Raw genomic sequence first — 20,510 nt, forward strand, 5'->3', positions numbered from 1 at the left:
CAATTTTAATGTTATTATATCTTAGTTCAAGGGTTCCCAAAAGCTGATCAGCTGACCTTTAGAAGAGTTGAGTGACCCTTCCTTATACGGATATCAGGCGAGGGAAAAATAAGAGCAATCATAACCTCCACACTATCCTCAACTCTAAAGGCAATTTCGCAGTTCGGAATTGCCGATAGGGTTGCTTAATTGTCAAACAGTTACTCATAATAGGGTTGCCATTTTTTGTTACTTATCTTAACTTTAGGCTAATTTTTTTCCTTAATATGATGCCAGTATCTCATATTTTCACTGCTATGTTTGTTAAAGAGGGAAAAGTAAGTCCCAGATGCTCTAGAATTGATATACGTTTAATTTTATGTATTAATTTAAAGTATTATATCAAAATTTCATTTGATCATCTTCTTCATCTACGTCGTCGCCATTTTTATTTACATTACAAAAACCACAAAAATATGTAGAAAAGTGATAGGGATTTGACATGATATTGTCGCAAATCCAACAGTTCAAAAAGTGTTAACTGAAATTCAAAATTCCTGTATTATACTAACATCATATTAAAGATATCATAATGGACAATTGCAGCATCTCTTAATTTTCTTAAATTTCAATCTTTTTTTATTGTAATTTCTCTCCCGAATCCGAAAATCGGATTGTTTATAAAAGAAGCTAGGTAATTTCTGAATATTTTACTTTCCATTTTAGTTTTTGCATACTTAAGTAGAATTGCCACTGGAAAATACAGCTAAAATAACAGGGAAAATGCAGTTAATTTTGAATTTTTCCTTACAAACTGGGAAAAACAGGGAATTTTATTTCTTATTTTTGTCTTTTAAAAAATGCAGACCTTTCAAATCTAAAATTGCAATTTATGGGATATTTAAGAATGATATTTCAGCTATACTAAACTATTTCATTTGCTATAGCATTGTTTAAGTAGTATGTTCAGCAGTTTCTTATTTCTCCAAAATTTTCCAGCAACTAAAATTAGCATCTTTGTCCTGAAATAGTTCACAAGAGTGCAGCGAATGTGTGTTTCCTCTTAATATATTGTGCATAATATGTGCAGGGAAAACACAGGGAATTTTTTTTTTGCAGATATCAGAGGCAACTTGTTGAAAATGATAAAAATAAAAATGTTTGAATTTGATTATTAACCCCTTGCCAGTGTCGCCCGAATCTAGGTCGGGCAACTACTACGTGCAGTATTTGTGATGCTCGAACTTACCTCGGGTAGGAGAAAAATTAAAGTTTCGATTTTGTGAAGCCCGAGCTGAGTTCGTGTTTCTTCTGTAGAATACTTATTTCACTATTTTCCTAATAGATGGCATTAGTGGCACTAGTTTTTATCCAATTACGACTTCAGTTGAGGGAGGGAAATGTGTGTGTGGGGGGGGGGACATACCATACTGTAAAAGATTTGTAAAATTTATGCATTGAAAATCATATTGTTGTGTTTTTACATTATATTATACTAGTAATATTTTTTTAGCTTCAAAATTTTGTTTAATTTGCTCTAATTGAGTAAGATGTGTGTGTAATCCATTACGTTTTTATGTGTACATAAAAATTATAAATACAGTAGTTACTGCATTTAAAATTTTATTTTTGTAATAAAAAACCATTTTCTAACTTTTATTATAATATAAAGAACAAAATTAAATAGCCAAAAAAAAAATTCAATTTTTCTGAAATATATGTCATTGTTAAGGGGTTAAAGTTTGATTATTTCTGTGAATTTAGGTGTTGCACCAACATGCCCTAGCATCTGCAGTGGCTCAACAAAATTATATGAATTCTGTTTCCGGACCCCTGCAGCTTCCACCCATGAGCCCAGTATCTAATGGCTTATCAAGTCCAACGCTTGCAGCTAATCCTAGTATGTTTTTTACACAGCATCAAATTTTAGTTACTAGATGAATTTGAGGAATTGAAATTTTTCAATATATTACAAGTTTTCCCTTTATATATAATGTGACTTTTTTTCCCCTTTCTTTAAAGTGTATGAAAATTCTCCAAATTACTTTTTTTTTAAAAAATCAATTACAAATATAATGTGAATATTAATAGGAGAATCAGGGATGAGATTCTCCCGCGGATTCGCGGATTTCCGCTTTTTTTCAGATTTTCCCATTTTTCCCGCTAATTTCCGCTGAAATTTTTTTTTTGCCCAAGTTAAAATGTTTTATGAGGAATTTAATTTTCCGCGGAGGGAAATTGTTGAAGTCCCTTTTCCTCCCTCTGAAGTTTCTCTAAAAATCATTTCCTTGGGATAAAACTGGTTGACCTTTATACAGGGATGAGATTTTTTTTGTCTCTCGAATTTCAGCCTTTTTATCAAAAACTCCGATCGATTTTCGTATTTACCTGATTTAAAAGTTGCACATTGCGATTCTTATTTACGCTATTTAAATATCGTATATTATGATTCTTATTTACGACATTTAAAAATCCAATATCGTGTTTTGTATTTATGCATTTTTAAAATCTCGATTTTATTATCAAATCTCGATTTTCGTATTTACCTGATTTAAAAGTTGAACGTTGCGATTCTTATTCAGGCGATTTAAATATTGTACAGTGCGATTCTTACTTACGAGATTTAAAAAATCAATATCGCGATTTGTATTTACGAGCTTTTAAAGCCCTATGTGGCAATTCGTATTCACGTGAGCTTAAAATCCAATATCGTGATTCGTTTTTGTGGTTGTAATATCGCGCGATTTAAAAATTATGCATCGTGATCAAAAAATTAAAAAATCATGATTTGTATTTTCGCATTTTTTTAAATTCGATGTAGAGTTTCATATTTACGTGATTTAAAAGTCTCATATCGGGATTTATATTCACATGGTTTACAAGTTTAAAAATCGCACTTTTTTGTCACATTTTTGTTTATATATATATATATATATATTTTCTTCTTTTTTTTTTCTTTCTTTTTTTTTTGTTTTTTGGATTTCCTCTTTTTTACTTTCTGACTACTCTCATCCCTGGAGAATGTGGAACTGGAAAATTTACAAGTACAAGGGATAACTAGATATATAATTTCAGATAATGCATAATTATTACGAACAAAATGTTTTTTTTAAATATTTTTTATCATCTGTTATATTTATCTATTTAAAATCTATTAAAGGAACAATATTTTTCAATTGATTAAATTCTGATTCTTTAGAAGTGTGGTATCATTTGACAATTTTGCTTTATGTGGAATCACATCTGCTTTTGTTAAAAATCGTCTGCTTTTGTATAAAAATTAAAGGAGAACATTGTTTATTATTCTAAGCATTCAATTATTAATTACTGGTGGCAGGCGGTTATTTTATGAAGTTTTCTCCTTTTAAAAATGATGCATTTCTGATTCCTCCACTATTCACAACAAATTTTGTACTGAATAAATAAATTCTTTTTATTCACGAATTTTAAGAATTTTTTTTTTTTTTAAATTCAGCTGCTCTAATAATATCCTTCCATGTCTGGGGTTTTAATAATTATGTTAGCGCCTTTTTAACTGTCATTTCTGTCTGGTAATTTTCAAGAGTTGTTTTTATTTCATGTGATTAACAAGTTTTCCTTTTATTTTATCAGTTTTTTTTCCTAATAATTAAGTATGAAGTACATTGAAGTTTTTTAATAATTGTTTTTTTATTTAAAATATTAATTGGGCGATTTTCATTAATCGTCAAAAAATAAATATGTAAATTTTGTATTTTTTAAATGTGTTTTTCTTGTCTAAACTTGTAAATGTTTTATTTTTTTAATTTAGAAGAGCTTTTCTTTTAAAATGTGTACTCTTTTTCATTGTTATTTGAGTTTGATAAAACATCGATACATGACACTTTTTAGCCGATCCAGAAAACCGGGAAATTCAGTCATCTGGGATAGCACTGATCCCGGGCACTCCCTATAATTGGTTCTCTACTGTATACATAAATGAAGAATTGTCTTGTTCGTCAAAAATATTACCCAGAATTTTATTGAAGTTTGCTTTTAAAACTTTAAAGAATCTCTCCTCCCTTGCAATTTATCTTGATTTGTACAGCTTATAAAATAATTAACCTAATATTTTTTTTAAACTTAATTTTTCCAGATCTCTCAATGATGCAGACTCTTTGTTTATATAATTTATTTTTGTGTACTTAATTTATTAATGGTTTATAATTGGTCTATTTCAGGTCTTGCCACCCATCCGCTTTCAGGAGCTTTACCTGCATGCCCTACACCAACTGTACCTAATTTTGCACTAGGGGAGATTGCACCTCAAGCAGACCTTTATGCCAGTGATATGACAAATTTATCTAGTACGTTTCAATTTTAATATTTAAATTATCTCGATTTTTTTTGTATATAAATACAGTGGTTTCTCAGTTGCAATAATGATTAGTGAGATAGCACTTTTTATGCACACTAATCAAAGTTGGAATTGAACAATGTTCATATTGATTAGATATTAATTTCATACAAAAGGCACACTTAGAATTTAAAATAAATCTCTTCCTGTTGTTGAAAAAATCAGTTATATGATTAAAATGTCTTAACTCTCATGAAATTAACTTTTTAGCACAATAAGAAAGTAATAGGAAGTTTCTGTATTGTACATTATCTTGTTAGATAGATGATAGGCACCTTTCTCCATGCAGTAATTGAAATTTTTTTTTTTTTTTTTTCAAAAGCTTTTTGTGAGTTTTTGGGATAAGAAAGTTGTAAAATATTTTTTTTTTTATTATTCATCTTATGTGAGTGTAAGTATTCTGAGAGTATTTTAATTCTGATATTAATATCGTACAATGTGAATAGCATTTTACAATTAATTTTTCATTATTTTCTCTGCTAATTCTAAGAAAAAATATTCATTTGTTTCTTAATGTTGTTATTTTTGTGCAAAAGATAATTTTAATTGTTTTAAAATTTATTATTGCAGGAAACTTCTTTTTAGTGTATCCTGCAGACTATACAGAAACTTTAGAAAAAGGTGAAAATTTTTATTTAGGTTCTCTTGATTTTTCATGATCACTTCTTGTTCTAAGAGTTGTTTTTTTTTTTAAATTTTATTTATTTAATTTGTGAACAGTGTTAATTGCTAATTTATGTTGAGACATGTCCTAATTTGTGTAGTAAGTAAGCTCAACAGAATTATTTTTATACTTTCTGATTTTTTATTCTTATATCAATTTTTTTATTGTCTGGGAATGAAGAGATGCCAGTATTGCTTTAATTTTTGCATCGAAATTTATAGTATTCATGCCTAATTGTTCAAAAACTTTAAAAGTATTAATATTATTTTTTTCCTAAATTATTTTTATTTTATGCGTAAATTTTTTGTTATCTTTTTACAATCATGTTTGTTAGTTTATCTTTTAATATTTTTTTTTTGTATAAAGCACATTTAGCATATTTTACTAAATGTTGAGTTGCTAATTTGTGAATATAATTTTCAGTATAAATTTTGTAAGATCTTGCACCTGTTATATGAAGTTTGTTACAAATTTTATGACCGTTTGTGGAAATTTAATTAATGAATTTAACATATTACCTGCTGATTTTTGATCTTAGAAAGTTAGATTCATTATTGTTTGTAAGAAAAGGCTGATTTTTCCCTTCATAAAAAACATACACAAAAAACAAAACAATGGTGGTGTTGCCAGTGAAGATAAAATTTGGCTACACAGTTAAATGTACTTTAAATAGGAAGTTGCTCTGATTAAACTTAAAATTTGACTTACGTGAAACTATTAATGCAGCTGTATTTAACACAGCCACTTAAATTTATAATCATAAAGACCTTTGTCTGTGTTTAGTGGCTAATTTTTTTTTTTTTTTTTTTGTCTCTCTCTTTAGGTCCTACTCTTACTAATGCAGAAACAATTCAACCAGCTTCATATTCTAGTCTACCATCGTTTCCCTGCATTTGTAAGTCTTGGCTCTTGTTACAATATGAAATTTTGTGATTTATAGCATAGGTTTCCAAACTTTTTTTTTTTGGATCATTTTGAATGCTAACAGCCCTTTAAAAATAATATTTAATAAAACTTTATTTGTTCCAATTTAAGTCTTAACACATTCTACTATAATCATGTTGTGTATCTTATTATTTCTAGCAAAAGAATAATTTTAATGAAAAAAAAAATCTTTTTAATTTAGTCATTAAGAATTTGATCGCACTATGAAAAGTTTGTTTATAAAATCCCAGAGCAAAAATCAGTCAATTTAAAATATACTTACTCTGGTCTTATAAAAATAAAAATAAAAACTAGAAAAATCAGGAAAATTTGAAACCTGATTTGAGTGGTCACCCTACAGGAGAATCATTTTAATGAATCAAAATCATTTTAATTTAGTTATTAAAAATTTGATCGCACTATGAAAAGTTTGTTTATAAATTCCAAGAGCAAAAATTAGTTTAAAATTTAAAATATACTTACTCTGGTCATATAAAAATCAAGTTCAACTCTTAATTTGATTTGTTATCTCTGTATTAAGGTTTCGATGCCCAACAGAAAATAATGATCACAATCCACGAGTAAAATAAAAGTGCCAAACTAAAATATCCTTTTAAATTCTGGCACAGGATCTGACATGCGCGTCATTGAGCGTCAACTGCAGTTGACTGTAAATAAAATTGTGGAATGGTGTGAGCAAAATGGTCATGCCCTTTCACCCGCTAAAAGCTCTTGCATTCACTTTTGTAAATTACGCAGAATACATTTTGATCCTGTTATATCTATTAACAACATTACTATACCCGTTGTACCCGAATTAAAGTTTTTAGGTGTTATATTTGATCACAAACTCACTTTTAAGCCTCATATTTTACATCTAAGAAAACGGTGTGAGAAGACTTTGAATATATTACGCGTTTTGTCGAATACTTCTTGGGGTGCGGATCGTATCGCCCTACTCAGACTGTACAAAGCGTTAATACTATCACGTATAGATTACGCTTGTGCAGTCTATGGTACTGCTACTGCTTCCAACTTAAGGCGTTTAGATACAGTACATCATACGGCTTTACGTATATGTAGTGGTGCATTCCGCACCTCACCAGTAGAGAGTTTATATGTCATTTGTCACCAATCATCTCTCGATTTTCGTCGCATGCAATTGTCTTTAGCGTATTACTATCGTGTGGAATCCTGCAAATCTCACCCTCTAAAACACGATGTCCTTCCATCAAGCTTGGAACGATTGTATGACGCTAAACCTTCATATGTCCGTCCATTTCATGCTCGCGTGCGTTCTCTCATACAAACATTTAACATTTGTGAGGTGCCAACACAATCAATAGATCATCTTCTCATACCACCATGGATCATCTCACCATATCAGTTTTATTCCCTTTTTAAGTTGTACAGTAAATCTAATGTTGCATCCATCATTTATCAACAAATATTCAATTCTCATCGCCACCAATATTTTGAGTATATGCCTGTATATACTGACGGATCAAAATCGACGGAATACGTAGGCTGTGGTGTCATCATCGCTGATGATACTTATAGCTACAAGATCCCAGATATTTGTTCCGTCTTCACTGCGGAAGCTGTTGCCATCCTTTTGGCATTGCGGCTGATTTCTTCACGCTCCGAACGAAAGTATTTTATATACTCCGATAGTAAGAGCGTTTTGAACCAGTTAGAAAATTTTCGCAGTGACACTCACCCAATTTTATGCTTCATTAATCATTTATTAATCGCTCTTCACAAGAAGGGATTTAATATTTCATTTTGCTGGATACCGAGTCGCGTCGGTATCCCAGGGAATGAGTTGGCTGATTCTGCAGCACGATCTGCAACTACTGAATTAACAATATCTGTACCATTCTCAGACATTAAACTACATGTTCGACAGCTCATCTCGTCCCTTTGGCAACAGCATTGGGACCTTCAAACTCAAAATAAACTTCATAACATCAAACCATATATAGACCCCTTACCTGTATTACGTTTACGTAATGCAGATGTAAAGCTTAATCGTCTCAGAATCGGCCACACTCGACTCACGCATCTTCATCTGTTGTTTGGAGAATCTCCTCCCAAATGCGACTCTTGCAATACTTTACTTACGGTTCATCACATTTTAACCATTTGTCCTTGTTTTAACCGACATCGTCTTACCTTTTTTAATAGCACGATTTTATGTATGAAGGATTTGTTAGATGATATTCATCATCCTAACATTTTCGCATTTCTGCGAGCTATTGGTATTTTATATTGTATATAACTGTTTTATCTGATTTTATTCACTCTTATTTCCTACCCATGAACCGTTTTACCTTTTCTGTGTATTTTATAGAATTACGCTTTTATTGATTTTATGAACTTTTAAAAATACGTGTCTTGAGATAAACAATTTTATTCGTTTCATTTATTTTACGACAATGAAACTATTGTGTGCAATTTACCATTAGATCTAACTCAACAAATTGTTTGGCGCAGCATATCCTCCTTTGGATCTTGTGCCATAAAACTTCTACATTCAATCAATCAATCAACCTTTTAAATTCTGGAGGTGTGTGTTATTTTTTCAGGTGCAATCAGGGTTGCTACCCCACAGGGAAAACCTGGAAAATACAGGGAATTTAGAAATCAGATAAAATAACAGAAAATGCTGGGAATTTTGAATTTTTCCTTACAAACTGGGAAAAAACAGGGAATTTTATTTCCTGTTTTTGTCTTTTAAAAAATGCATATTTAAAGATGATAGTTCAGCTATATTATATTATATCATTTACTATAGCATTATTTGTTTTATGTTTCTTTTTTCTTCAAGTTTTCCTGCAATTAAAACTAGCATCTTTATCCTGAAATAGTTCACAAGAGCGCAGTGAATGTGGGTTTCCTCTTAATATATTGTGTATAATATGTGCAGGGAAAACAGAGATTTTTTTTTACGGGTATCAGTGGCACCACTGATAGTTTATTTTGTTATTTTGAGTGTTTAGTTTGTCTCTCATGCCTTTAAACTTTGCATCTAATGCTATAAGTTCTGCTAAATAGAAAGGAACAATTATACTTTTTGCTTTTAAAATTTGTGAAATAATTTATTTATAAAACTTTTCACCTGATGAAATTCTTTAAAAAATGTTTTGTAGCTGCATATCCTGCGTCATCCTATGGTCAGTATGCTCTATGTCAACCGCCTCCTGCTGCTGCATCCCCTATACAAAGAGAAGGTGAGTGTTTGATTAAACTAAAGTTGACATCATGCTTCTTCTGAGAGAAGCCATTTAAATCTTTTAGGTCAGAATCATTCCTGTTGTACACCTGCTGTAAAAACCAACTGTTCATTTTTTATTCTAATATAACAATTTGAAAACTTGAAAAGGAAATGTGATATTTTAAAAATAATGAATAATTTTTTTTCTTCTGTACATAGCTCAGGTAATTTTCTGTATTTTGAAATGTATTATTGTACGCAGGTCCTGAGGGCTGCAACCTTTTTATTTATCACCTACCCCAAGAATTTGGAGATGTTGAACTAATGCAGCTTTTTCTTCCCTTCGGCAGTGTTGTTAGCTCCAAAGTATTCATTGACCGTGTCACCAATCAAAGCAAATGTTTTGGTTTGTCCTTTTCATAATTATTATTTTTATTTTAAACTTGGTTCTTCCTTACTTGTTTTTGTTCATGTTGATGATTAATCACATTGTTTGCAAGTTATTCTAATGTATGTATATGACTATTTGTAAGCAAAGATGATTACCGAATATTTTTTTATATTTTATAACCCTCGTTGAACAGCCGACCCAATTTTGGGTTTACAACTACTAATATTCAAATCCGTAGCCTTGTAATTTTGAACCAATCCGGAAGCAAGGAAACTCCTGGATCAATACCCCCAGAGGTATGATTTGTAATAGGTACAAGGAGGACTTTGTGAATCACCAAATTTGTCATGCATCAGTCACCATTTACTACACGGGGAGTCTGGTCGGCGGAGATTGAACCCACTACCTCTTGTACATGGACCCAGTGCCCACCAACCAGGCTATCCTGGGCCAGAGTTGCATATATATATTATATCCGTTGTTGAACAGCTAACCCATTTTTGAATTTACGACTGCTAATGTTCGACTCCATAACCTTCTAATTTTGAGCAAATCCCGAAGACAAGGAGACTCCTGGATCAGTACCTCCAGAGGTCTGATTTGTTATGGGAACAGGGAGAACTTTTTGACTCAACAGATTTTACGTGCGTCAGTCACCATTTACTACGCAGGGAGTCTTCGGCTAGCGGGAATCGAACCTACGACTTCTACGACACAGGCACAGTGCTGTACCAACCAGGCTATCACAGTATAGAGTTTCATATATGTATAATATATTGCCTCGAGCCACGATGGCTCAGGAGATAGAGCGTTCGCCTTCCATTGCGGTGAACCCGATTCAAGTCCCAGTAGATACGAATCCCGCATCCGGCTGGCACAAGGCTGATATTCCGCTCCACAGTTCTGTGCTGAAATATCCTCAGTGGTAGACAGATCATGGGTTAGAATCCCTTTGCCGTCAGGCTAACTGTGGAAGTTTCTCGTGGTCTTCCTGTCCATGTAACGCAGACGCGAGTTAGTTCCATCAAAAAAAAGTCCTCTACAAAGGCAAATTCCCCCCCCCCCATACTTGGTCCAGGAGTTCCCTTGTCTTCTGGATTGGGTTCAAAATTACAAGGCTATGTAATTAAACAGTAGTAGTCGTAAACCCAAAAATTGGGTCGGTTGTTCAACGATGTTTATAAACAAATATATATATATATTGCCTTAGACTGGGGGTTTAAAAAAACCAAATCCAGGTGGCTATTGTATACAATTTCTAGAATCTGGGAGGTAGGCCACCTGCTGCCTGAATCTGAAGACCCTAACACAAACAATTCAAAAGTTATAAAAGGGGAAACACACACATACTCTTCCTTGTATTATATTTTATTATTGATAATATCCCAAGTAAATATAAAACATAACTTTTAAGAATATTGTGAAAATTTTAGTTCCTAAATTTTTTCTCAAGTCTTGAATCCTCTTCCTTCCTTAAATATTATTTTTTGAAATAATATTTTTTCTTTAGTTTAATGCAGTTTTGTCCAATCCAGTTACAATTTTATTGTTTCTGATATATTTATAAATTTGAGAAAATAATCAACATAAAAAAAATTTTATTCTTTAAGTCTGTTTAATTCAATTTAGTTTTAATGTAATATAGTCATTACTTTTAATAATTTGCAATTTCATAAGTCTGCATAATATGTGCTGTGAAACGTTTTACGTGAAATTTATACTATTTCAAGGCTGCCGACTTTCTACGCTTTTTGCAAAAATTTATTCTGGTGGTAACATTCATATTTTGATATATATCACGGCTGTGTTTATGATTTAATGTATTATTCTTTTTTTCATTTTTTTTTCCATTTAAACTTAATTTCCACACCACTACACGTAAATGCTTTAAAAGCACATATGCAGCTCTATTTTCAGAGCTCATTCTAGGCAGAAAAAAGGGCAGGGTACAAAAGTTTTAAAAAAGGGCATTATTATTCTAAAAAGGCAATAATTTCTTTTTATGGGCTTTACACGTTCTATTAAAAAACATTGTCAATTAGTAAAAGATTTTTTTTCTTCACTTTACTAAAAGTAGCAAAGCAATCATATTAATTACTAATTTTTATTAATAAATTAACATATATATATTGAGTTAATTGGCTAATTAGCTTAGAAACTTATTTAAAATGCATGCATATATTAATAAAATAATAAATGTATGTTTTTAAGTGTCTGTAGTTATGATTTAATGATAGTGGAAGTAACTCAGGGTTCCCACGGTCCTTGAGAGTCCTTGAAAGTCCTTGAATTTTTTTTGTTGCTAAATTTAGGTCCTTGAAAGTGCTTGAAAAATGTCTTAGGTCCTTGAAAAACTTGATAGGTCCTTGAATTTGTCCAATACTGCCGACGGCCCTTTTTTTAAAACACCTACGGATCTTTCTCGTTCTTTCTGTTTTGTTCCCGAGCTCTCTCACGTGGTTTTTAACGCCACCGTTTCTAACCGGGCCTAGCGTCTTGGTGTCTGCCAAGCGCGCGGAGCACAGCAGACAATCAATGCGTTCGGGGCGATACTCCACTTCATCTTCTGTCGCATATGCTTAGATCTTCTTTTTTCTTATCGAAACTGGAATACTCTCGAATTTTGTAACAATATGTACTTTGTAGTTTTCAATAAATTTGCCGTTTTACCATCCGCACTTGTCCTTACGTTTGCGTCATTTCAAAACTTAATTGTAAAGCGTATTCGCAAAGGCACTACTTCGTATTTGTGTTATGTAGTTTAGACTAGTTATGCCTGGGAAGTGCTATTTTAATCCCCAATGGATGGATAATCAAGCTTATAAAGAATGGATTTTATCGATGCCCGAAAAGAAGTTCAGAGCCAAGTGCCGATTGTACATGAAGGAGATCGATATCGCGAAAATGGAAGAATCTGCTCTGAAATCACACATGAAAGAACGGTAAAACAAAAAAGCAGTCTCATGCCCTGAGTTCTCTTTTTCCAAAGACATCAACATCTAATTCATCTGGTGTAAATACTCCTTCAACATCGTGTGCCCCATGTGAAACAGAAACTTTAGTGGCCGAGGTGACATTGTCTTCTTATCTGGTCAAAAGGAATGAGCTTGATGCTGAAATTCTCTGGAGGCTGAAGTGCATCACTAGTAATTATTCATGTAACTCCTGTGAAGGGATTAGTAAATTGTTCTCCAAAATGTTTGCTGATAGCTGTATAGCGAGACAATTTTTTTGTAGTGCCACAAAGTGAGCCTATTTGGGCTCCTTTTGATTGGCACTATACTTCAAAGGGATTCTTATAAATGAGCTGAAAAATCTTGATTGCTACACTGTACTCTTTGATGAGACGTTAAATCAGTCTCTACAATCTAAGCAGATGGACATTATGGTAAGGAATTGATAATAAAGTTTGCACTAAGTATCTTACCTCCCAATTTATGGGTCATGGAACTGCAGAAAATATTTTGTCCTCTTTTTACAAATGCATGGATGATGGTTAAAAGCTCTCTAAAATACTTCAATTATCCATGGATGGACCCTATGTCAATTGGAAATTCTATTAGAAGTTTCAGTGTGAATTAAAAGAGAAATATTCCCACCAGGTCATATTCATTGGCAATTGTGGATTGCACATAACGAATAATGCTTTTAAACATGGTGAAAATGGGATATGTTCCTTCTAATTTTTATTTTCAGAAAGAATTGTTGCTGCATAACATTTAGAGAAGGTTGTGTAAATTATGGATGAATAATTTCAGAAACGATGTTTAATAGAGGAGAGGAGGGGGTTATGGAATAGTCATGGAATACCTAAGATTTAGCTCTGTCTTTCATGCAGCCTTCACATGGAAATACACAGGATTAAAGGATTTCACCATTAACACCTCATTACCATTAGTTATAGATTGCACTGAAAATGATTTTGTGAATTAATATGCAAAACCAGTAGGGTTGTTTTTAAAAAAATATAAATTTTAGTCCATAATACATGTATTCTCTTCTCTCTATATAGGCAAAGCATTTAGGTATTATATTTGAAATTAATTATTGCCACAACAAGCATTGTTGCTTCTAGTAAAATAGAAGAGAATAATTTTTAAAATTGGTCTTAGATTAAGGTCCTTGAAAATTTTGTTGAGGTCCTTGAAAAGTCCTGGAAAGTCCTTGAATTTCAATCTCATCATAGAGTGGGAACCCTGTAACTGCAAACTTTCAAAGACAAGTGGGTGTGATGGCTATTTTTCCTTTCCTATATAAATCTATGTATTGACAGCAATGACAAACTAAATAAAAAGAGTTGAAAATAACAAAAGTTTAAGAAATCCATAGTAGAGTTTGGGGAAAAAACATAGAAGGGTTGAGGAAAAAAAGGATATGGAGTCTATTATATCAGGGCACTAATTTACTTCAGGGGCAATAGGGTGGATTCTTATGAGTAAAAAGGCAGCAGAGTGCTGCACCCTGTTTACCCTGCTTAGAATGAGCTCTGCTATTTTGTTCCAGCCCTAACGTGGTAAAACTTTTAAAATGCTTGCAAAATTTCCAAATATTCTGAAAGCTTTAGTTTTTTAATTTGTCTACCACCCTGTAAAATATTTTGCTAAAAGTGTAGTAGTTGGCAAGTCTGCTATTTCATCTGGATTTTTTCCCATTTCATGTTGGCAGTTAATGATTTGGAGCATTTATAATTAAGATAGTGTGTTTTGACAGGTTTTGTTAGCTTTGACAACCCCCAGAGTGCCCAGAATGCAATCCAAACGATGAATGGTTTTCAGGTGGGTACAAAAAGACTTAAAGTGCAGCTGAAGCGCCCAAGGGAGTCAGGGCGGCCTTATTGACGTCCATTTATCAAGTCTATGGTAATGATTTTTTCTATCTCTATCAGAATTAATGATTAGCTACGTGTGAGGTGTGACTATTAAAACATTGTTGCTATTAAATAAGAAGTAAAACATTATACATGGTGCATAGCGTTTTTAAAAAGTGCTTAAAGGTGTGTATTTTCGATTTTCGTTTTTTAAAAGCCCTTAAAAGTGCTTTTTTTTTGTTAGGTGTTTATAAAAAGTGCTTAATTTTCCCTTTCCGAAAATGATATTTTTTTTCTTCGTTACCATGTTGATTTTCGCCACGTATGATGCAAGAGCTTGCTTTTCTTATTGTTTTAAAATTTTCACAATTCATTCAACCTCAATCCATTTCAGCCAGTCATTTGACATGTTTGATGAAATACTTGCGAGTCCGCATGTGCGTCAACTGAGCTGAGTACGGCGAGATTCTAACACTCTCATGTGCAACTCTGCTGCATTTTGCAAGATATACACAATTTCAGGCTTCATTTTCCACCCTCTGACTTCTAGCCGAAAAATCTCGATCTTTTTATGATTGCTAATATAATCGAGGAAAGAGTTCTTTGTCAGAAAGTAGTTGTTTTATCATGATCATGTAAAGTCTTAGAAAATTAATTTGCATTTCGTTAATGTATATAGTGCTGAAAAATAGTTTTTGAGAGCTTAAAAAGTATTTAAAAGGTGCTTATTTTTTGTTGCAAGGTTTGGCTATGCACCCTGTTATATTTTGAATTAAAGGGTTTTTTTCCGCCTTCGATATATATTCACCCCTCTTCTAACTTTTCTGCACACATTGTAAATTTTCCATTGTTCTAAATAGTGGTCATAAGGTGTGTCCCAGGCGCAAGTGCGTGAACGCAGATGCAGTGATTATTTCTTATATTATTTCCTACATTATTCTTTTGTTGGCAACATATTTTATATATATATATTTTTTGTGTACACTTGTGATAGTAAAAAGAGTTTGTTCTATGAGATACTTGTTTTAGTGTTGATTATAATTAGAAAACATTTACGTTTATAACCAACACAAGGTGGATGGTCTAACACTAAGTTATTGTACTAGGCTAGAAACCTCTTGACAGACAACTCAGAAAGAACATCTAACTGCAATTCGAATTTTTTTTCTTTTCGCATAGTATTAATATTTCTTTCTTTCTTTCCATGGAGCTTAGTGAAAAAACTCACGGTAGAATAATATTTAGTATAGTAATGCTGATTTATTTTTTATTTGTTTTTGAAAGGAAGGTTAAGCTGAGTGGGAATCATCTTCAGCCTCTTCTTGTTTAATCACTCAAAAACTTGCGCATGTGATTAACATTGATTGCCATGCAATTTTTGTAATATAAGTTTCATGCGCACTTTTTCCAATTTTTTTGTAAAATTAATCAAGGATTCATTGCTCTATTCTTACACACTCATAATTTTTTTCTATATAACAAAACATTAGCTATTATATAAACAAAAGCCATAGTCAAACTAAATTCTTTGTGACTAATTCATTACCTCTTATGTAACCGTATCTCGTATATCATAGTAAGCATCATATTTTCAGGTTTTTCATCTACTTACAGATTCTGGGTTTCTTCGGCTACATTTAAAAAAAGAAAGAATTATTTTAATTCTTTGAGAGTAAAATTAAATACAATTGTATTATCTACACTTAAAGGTAGAATCGAATTTTTACAACACATAAAAAAGCTTTTTTGTGTCTATAAATGACCAGTTAGAGACAAAACGTATCCTCAGTCTTTTATTTTATGCTTTAAGAAGACGGTGAGTACAGGTTTATTTTAAGACAGAGTTTGCTAAAGCAAAATGTATTTATTGTAAATTATAATTATCAAAATATCTACAACGTTGTTAGGTTGCGACCAATATAACGCCAGGAATAACGATAGTGTTTGACAAATCACGAAAGAACCAACCACAACTCTGATTATGTGTTATCAGGTCAGTATGTGTGCAGTTCCTAGAAACGAGATGTCACATCATTTGCATACCCACAGTTGTCCTCTTAAAGTTTATTATAGACTTTTATTAGCATGTATGCTAAATTTAATTTATTTGATACTTGACTGAAATCAAACACACTTTTTCTTTAATTATTCATGAACATAATGAAATTCTACATCTTTGTGCCTAGATCTATGATTATTAAGATTTCTTTCCAAAGTGAATAGCATTTAAAGAATCGAAAACGTAATTTCATTTTTTATTTTATTACTGTCGTTGAACAGCTGGCTCAATTTTTTTGATTTACGACTACTACTGTTCAAAGCCATAGCCTTGTACTTTTAAACTCAATGCAGAAGGCAAGGGAACTTCTGGATTAAGTGTTGTAAGAAATTTGCCTTTGTGGAGGAATTTTTGATGGAACTTACCCGCATTTACGTTGCATGAAGAGGAAGACCACGAAAACCTCCCACAGTTAGCCTGGCGGCATAGGGACTCTATCCCGTGATCTGTCTATCACTGAGGATATTATATGTCAGCACTGTGGTCGCTGCGAGCAGGGTGCGGAATTCGTATCGACCAGCTATCGCTGGGATCTGAACCTGGTTCACCTCATTGTAAGATGGACGCTCTATCCCCTGAGCCACCCTGGCTCGCTCTGTTGTGTTATTCAGGATTGATTGTGATTTCTGGAATTTTCGCTAACAGTGATCCGGAAGTTTCCAGAGATCGAAGGTCCAGGCATTTAAAAAAATCATTGATCACAGAAGTTTCAGGAAATCAAATTTTCAAAGGTGGAACTTAAAAACACAGTTTATTTTATTTGTTTGTAAGTGAGAGCCAGAGAGATACTTTATAAGCTTATATTCATGATTAATATTCATTTTTTATCAGTAAATAGTTGTTATAGTCATAAGCTCACGAAAGAAAGACATTTTTTGTTAATTTTAATTATTTCTCCAGGTCATCATAGGTATGTGTAAATGGTATAGGTATGTATAAAATTTTAAATATATTTTAATTAAACTAAGAAATATTGAGAAAAGGGAAAAAAATCCCTGTTTAAATTTTTTTCTAATTTTTCAATTTAAACTTTAACCCAAGAAATTTTCTGGAATTTTGTCTTGGACTTACAATCACCCCAGGTTATTAGTTTGTCGTAATATCAGAGTTGCATTAAATTAATAATTCTGATATTTTCAGGTGCCAAAATAAATCTTCATATTGAATGGCCGCCCAATAAATTGAGAGAAAAGTGCTTTTTTATAGAAGAGAAGAAAGCTTCATATTTAATCTTTTCACTTCATCCGAGGACTACATTCATCAATTCCCTCTCCCAGAGAGGGATTTTGGACTACGAAAAGGGTTATTTTTTTTTCTTTTTGCTTTAGCCCTCCCTACCACCACAACCCTTGTCAATGATATATGTAGCTGAAAACTTTTGCGGTTGCACTCCCTGATTGAAATATCTTAAATCATATCATTGATGTTGCCAAGATTTGAAAAGAGATGTGTATATCCTAGTATTTTATTGTCATCACAGACACTTTATTTATAATGTATTTTACATGAGAATTTTCTCTCATACAATTGTGTAAATATTTTTATTTCTCTTTCCCTCTCCGCTGCGATATATATATATATATATATATTCCACCTGAAAAAAAAGAATGTCTATCATTATTTTTACGCTCCTATTTGGAGAAGTGTATTTTAAATGAAATTTAAATTATCCTCTTGAGAGAAATAAACTGTACAAATTTTTAAAATAATTCCATTTAAATATTTATAATGTAAAATTTAATTCTTTTTTTTTTTTGATGAGTATCTTTTTAAATGAAATTCTATTTTTGGTCATAACGAATTTTAATCAGAAAAACAAAATTTGAAAAATGAAAAGTGTGTTTTTTTAATCAAATTTTTGAAACAATTTATCTGAATCAATTTATTTATGTCCCATATATCTGAAAGTAAATGTTCTAAAGTGAAAATATTATTCCTTCAAATCATGATCTGTACTTTTATAAGCATTTGATATTAAGCAGAATTTTAGAAATATATCAAAAGAATTACATTTGAGTGACTAACATTGTATTTTAATAAATGATTGCATTGATATACACATTTGTAACGATTTTTTTTTTGTTGTAACAATTTGCAACAATTATTATTATTATTTTTTTTTTTTTTTTACAAAAAATGACTCCTCATTTTTTAAAAAAATTTTTCACGAATTTTACAAAGAATACTGTTAAATCCCGTTATAGTGAACGGACATGGGCATGGTGTCTGCGGACATGGGCAATTAATCCACTATAAGCTGTGGTTAAATATATCCAAATTTTTTGAACTATTTTTTTTTTTTTTAAATATGACAACAGCATTGTTAGAAATACTGATTATGATTTTACATAATTTGTTATAAATTATTAACTGATTAAAGGGAAAATATATCATTTATCAAAAAGAAAAGTTATTCCTTTTAATGTTCTGTGAAAGAAATTAGTGATTTTTGATTGACCTTGGTTAAATTTTAAATTAAAATTCAACTATTAGTAAAGAATCCTAAATTTTCTGGTCGTGATTTTTTACAGGAAATTTTTTTAATTTAATTAACGCTGTTTTCCTTTCCTAGATTATTTGTTCTCATCATAAAAGGGAGGGATGTGCTATTTACCAACTTGTTAGCTCTAGTTTGAAAGCTGGCAAGTTTAAGATTTGACACATAATGCCATAGTTTGTAATAAATAACACCTCAAATTTGAAGTTGAACAAATAAACTAAATTTACAGCCAACTATAAATGAACTACCAATTTTATTAGCTGTCTCTATCAGCGCATAAGTAATATTCCTAGTATGGGAATTCAAATGGACCGCTAATAAAGTTCGCTAAAACTGAGTGTTCACTATATCCAGGGTTCATTATAGCGGGGTTCAATTATGCATCTATATACAGATATATAGTCATTACTGAAACACAACCTTAAAACTAAAGTTGGATTGCCAAATTTTTCTGGTATACTGTTTTAAAATTTTCTTGCAAACATTAAATCTATAAAAGGAAAAAATATGCCTGAAACTATGCATTTAAAAAAACGTGTTATTTCATTTATGTTATAGAAAGAAAAAAAAAAACATTTCTTTTTATATATATTGAATACTTGAAAATATGTGTATAGTAATGTATTTTACAATTTTTATTTATCATTATTGTATCTTTGCTTGTCTTAAAATTCTATTCTGTAAATACAATGAGAAAAAGTGATTTATTTTCCAAACCTTATAAGTCATTTGTTAGTCACTCAGTGGATAAAATACATCTCTATTTTAATACAGTTGTTTTAAATGTGGTTATTTGATACCAGTGTCATTGTTTGTGGGATAAAAATAATAGGTTTGCTAATCTGATTATCGATGCTTATGTAGTATATAGAAAATCAAATGAGCTTTGACAAATGTACTCAAAGAATTAAAAACTGCAGAAGTAATTTTTCTCCATTAAACTTATTTCTTGCTGTTTGTTTTCGCATGAAAGTCAGTAATGCTGTCAAAAGAATTTTATATAATTTGAAAGGAATTATATAATTGAAATCTCTATTTTGTTTAAAAAAAAATAATCGCATTGCATTATTTTTTTTCTTTTCTTCCTATAATTTGATGACATTTTCGTTTTGAATTGATGCTATGATTCATCGTAAATAGGGATAGTAAACTTTATTTCTCGGTGGACAAAATCATTCTAGGAGAAATCGCTTTTTTTCTAACTCAAATGATGGAAACAGGAAAAATATATATATTACAAAAAATTTTTAACTGTTTACAATTGCATTTCAGTTTAAATAATATTAATTTCCAAGCTATTTAATATGTTTTTTTTTTAAAAAGTTTTCACTAGAAAGTAACAGTTAAAAAGACAATAAAATTCAATAAATTAAGCCAATCTTATAAAAAAGTTGCTTATTTAGGGTTGGAAAATACAAGGAATTAAAAAATCACCTGAAAGGCAGGGTATTTAAATTTTTTTTTTCTCCCTACAAACTAGGAAAATACAGGGAATTTTATTTCTCATTTTCATCTTTTAAAAAAAGGTGACCACTCAAATGGTAATCAATGGAATATTTAAGGATGATATTTCGGCTGTACTAAACTATATTAT

General features: G+C 31.3%; 1 protein-coding gene across 5 annotated transcripts in view; it reads left to right on the plus strand.

Moving 5' to 3' along the window:
• The window catches only part of LOC107449989 (CUGBP Elav-like family member 3), a 35,714-nt gene extending 15,857 nt beyond the window's left edge, over positions 1–19,857 (plus strand). For 2 of the 5 annotated variants that reach the window (XM_043043574.3, XM_021145197.4), the window contains 8 exons: positions 1,744–1,879; positions 4,179–4,304; positions 4,925–4,975; positions 5,842–5,913; positions 9,095–9,175; positions 9,422–9,565; positions 14,261–14,409; positions 17,557–19,062. In XM_043043574.3, coding sequence (XP_042899508.1) covers positions 1,744–1,879; positions 4,179–4,304; positions 4,925–4,975; positions 5,842–5,913; positions 9,095–9,175; positions 9,422–9,565; positions 14,261–14,388 — 738 coding nt within the window. In that variant the 3' untranslated portion in view covers positions 14,389–14,409; positions 17,557–19,062. Of the gene's footprint in view, positions 1–1,743; positions 1,880–4,178; positions 4,305–4,924; positions 4,976–5,841; positions 5,914–9,094; positions 9,176–9,421; positions 9,566–14,260; positions 14,410–17,556 lie in introns of all 5 variants that reach the window. The other 3 variants (XM_043043575.3, XM_071182788.2, XM_021145198.4) reach the window with 2 other exon arrangements.
• Positions 19,858–20,510: the final 653 nt, after the last annotated feature.

This window comes from Parasteatoda tepidariorum, chromosome 4, assembly GCF_982258835.1.
Source record: "Parasteatoda tepidariorum strain Cologne lab strain chromosome 4, Ptep-v5.0, whole genome shotgun sequence".
Taxonomy (NCBI): Eukaryota; Metazoa; Arthropoda; class Arachnida; order Araneae; family Theridiidae; genus Parasteatoda; species Parasteatoda tepidariorum.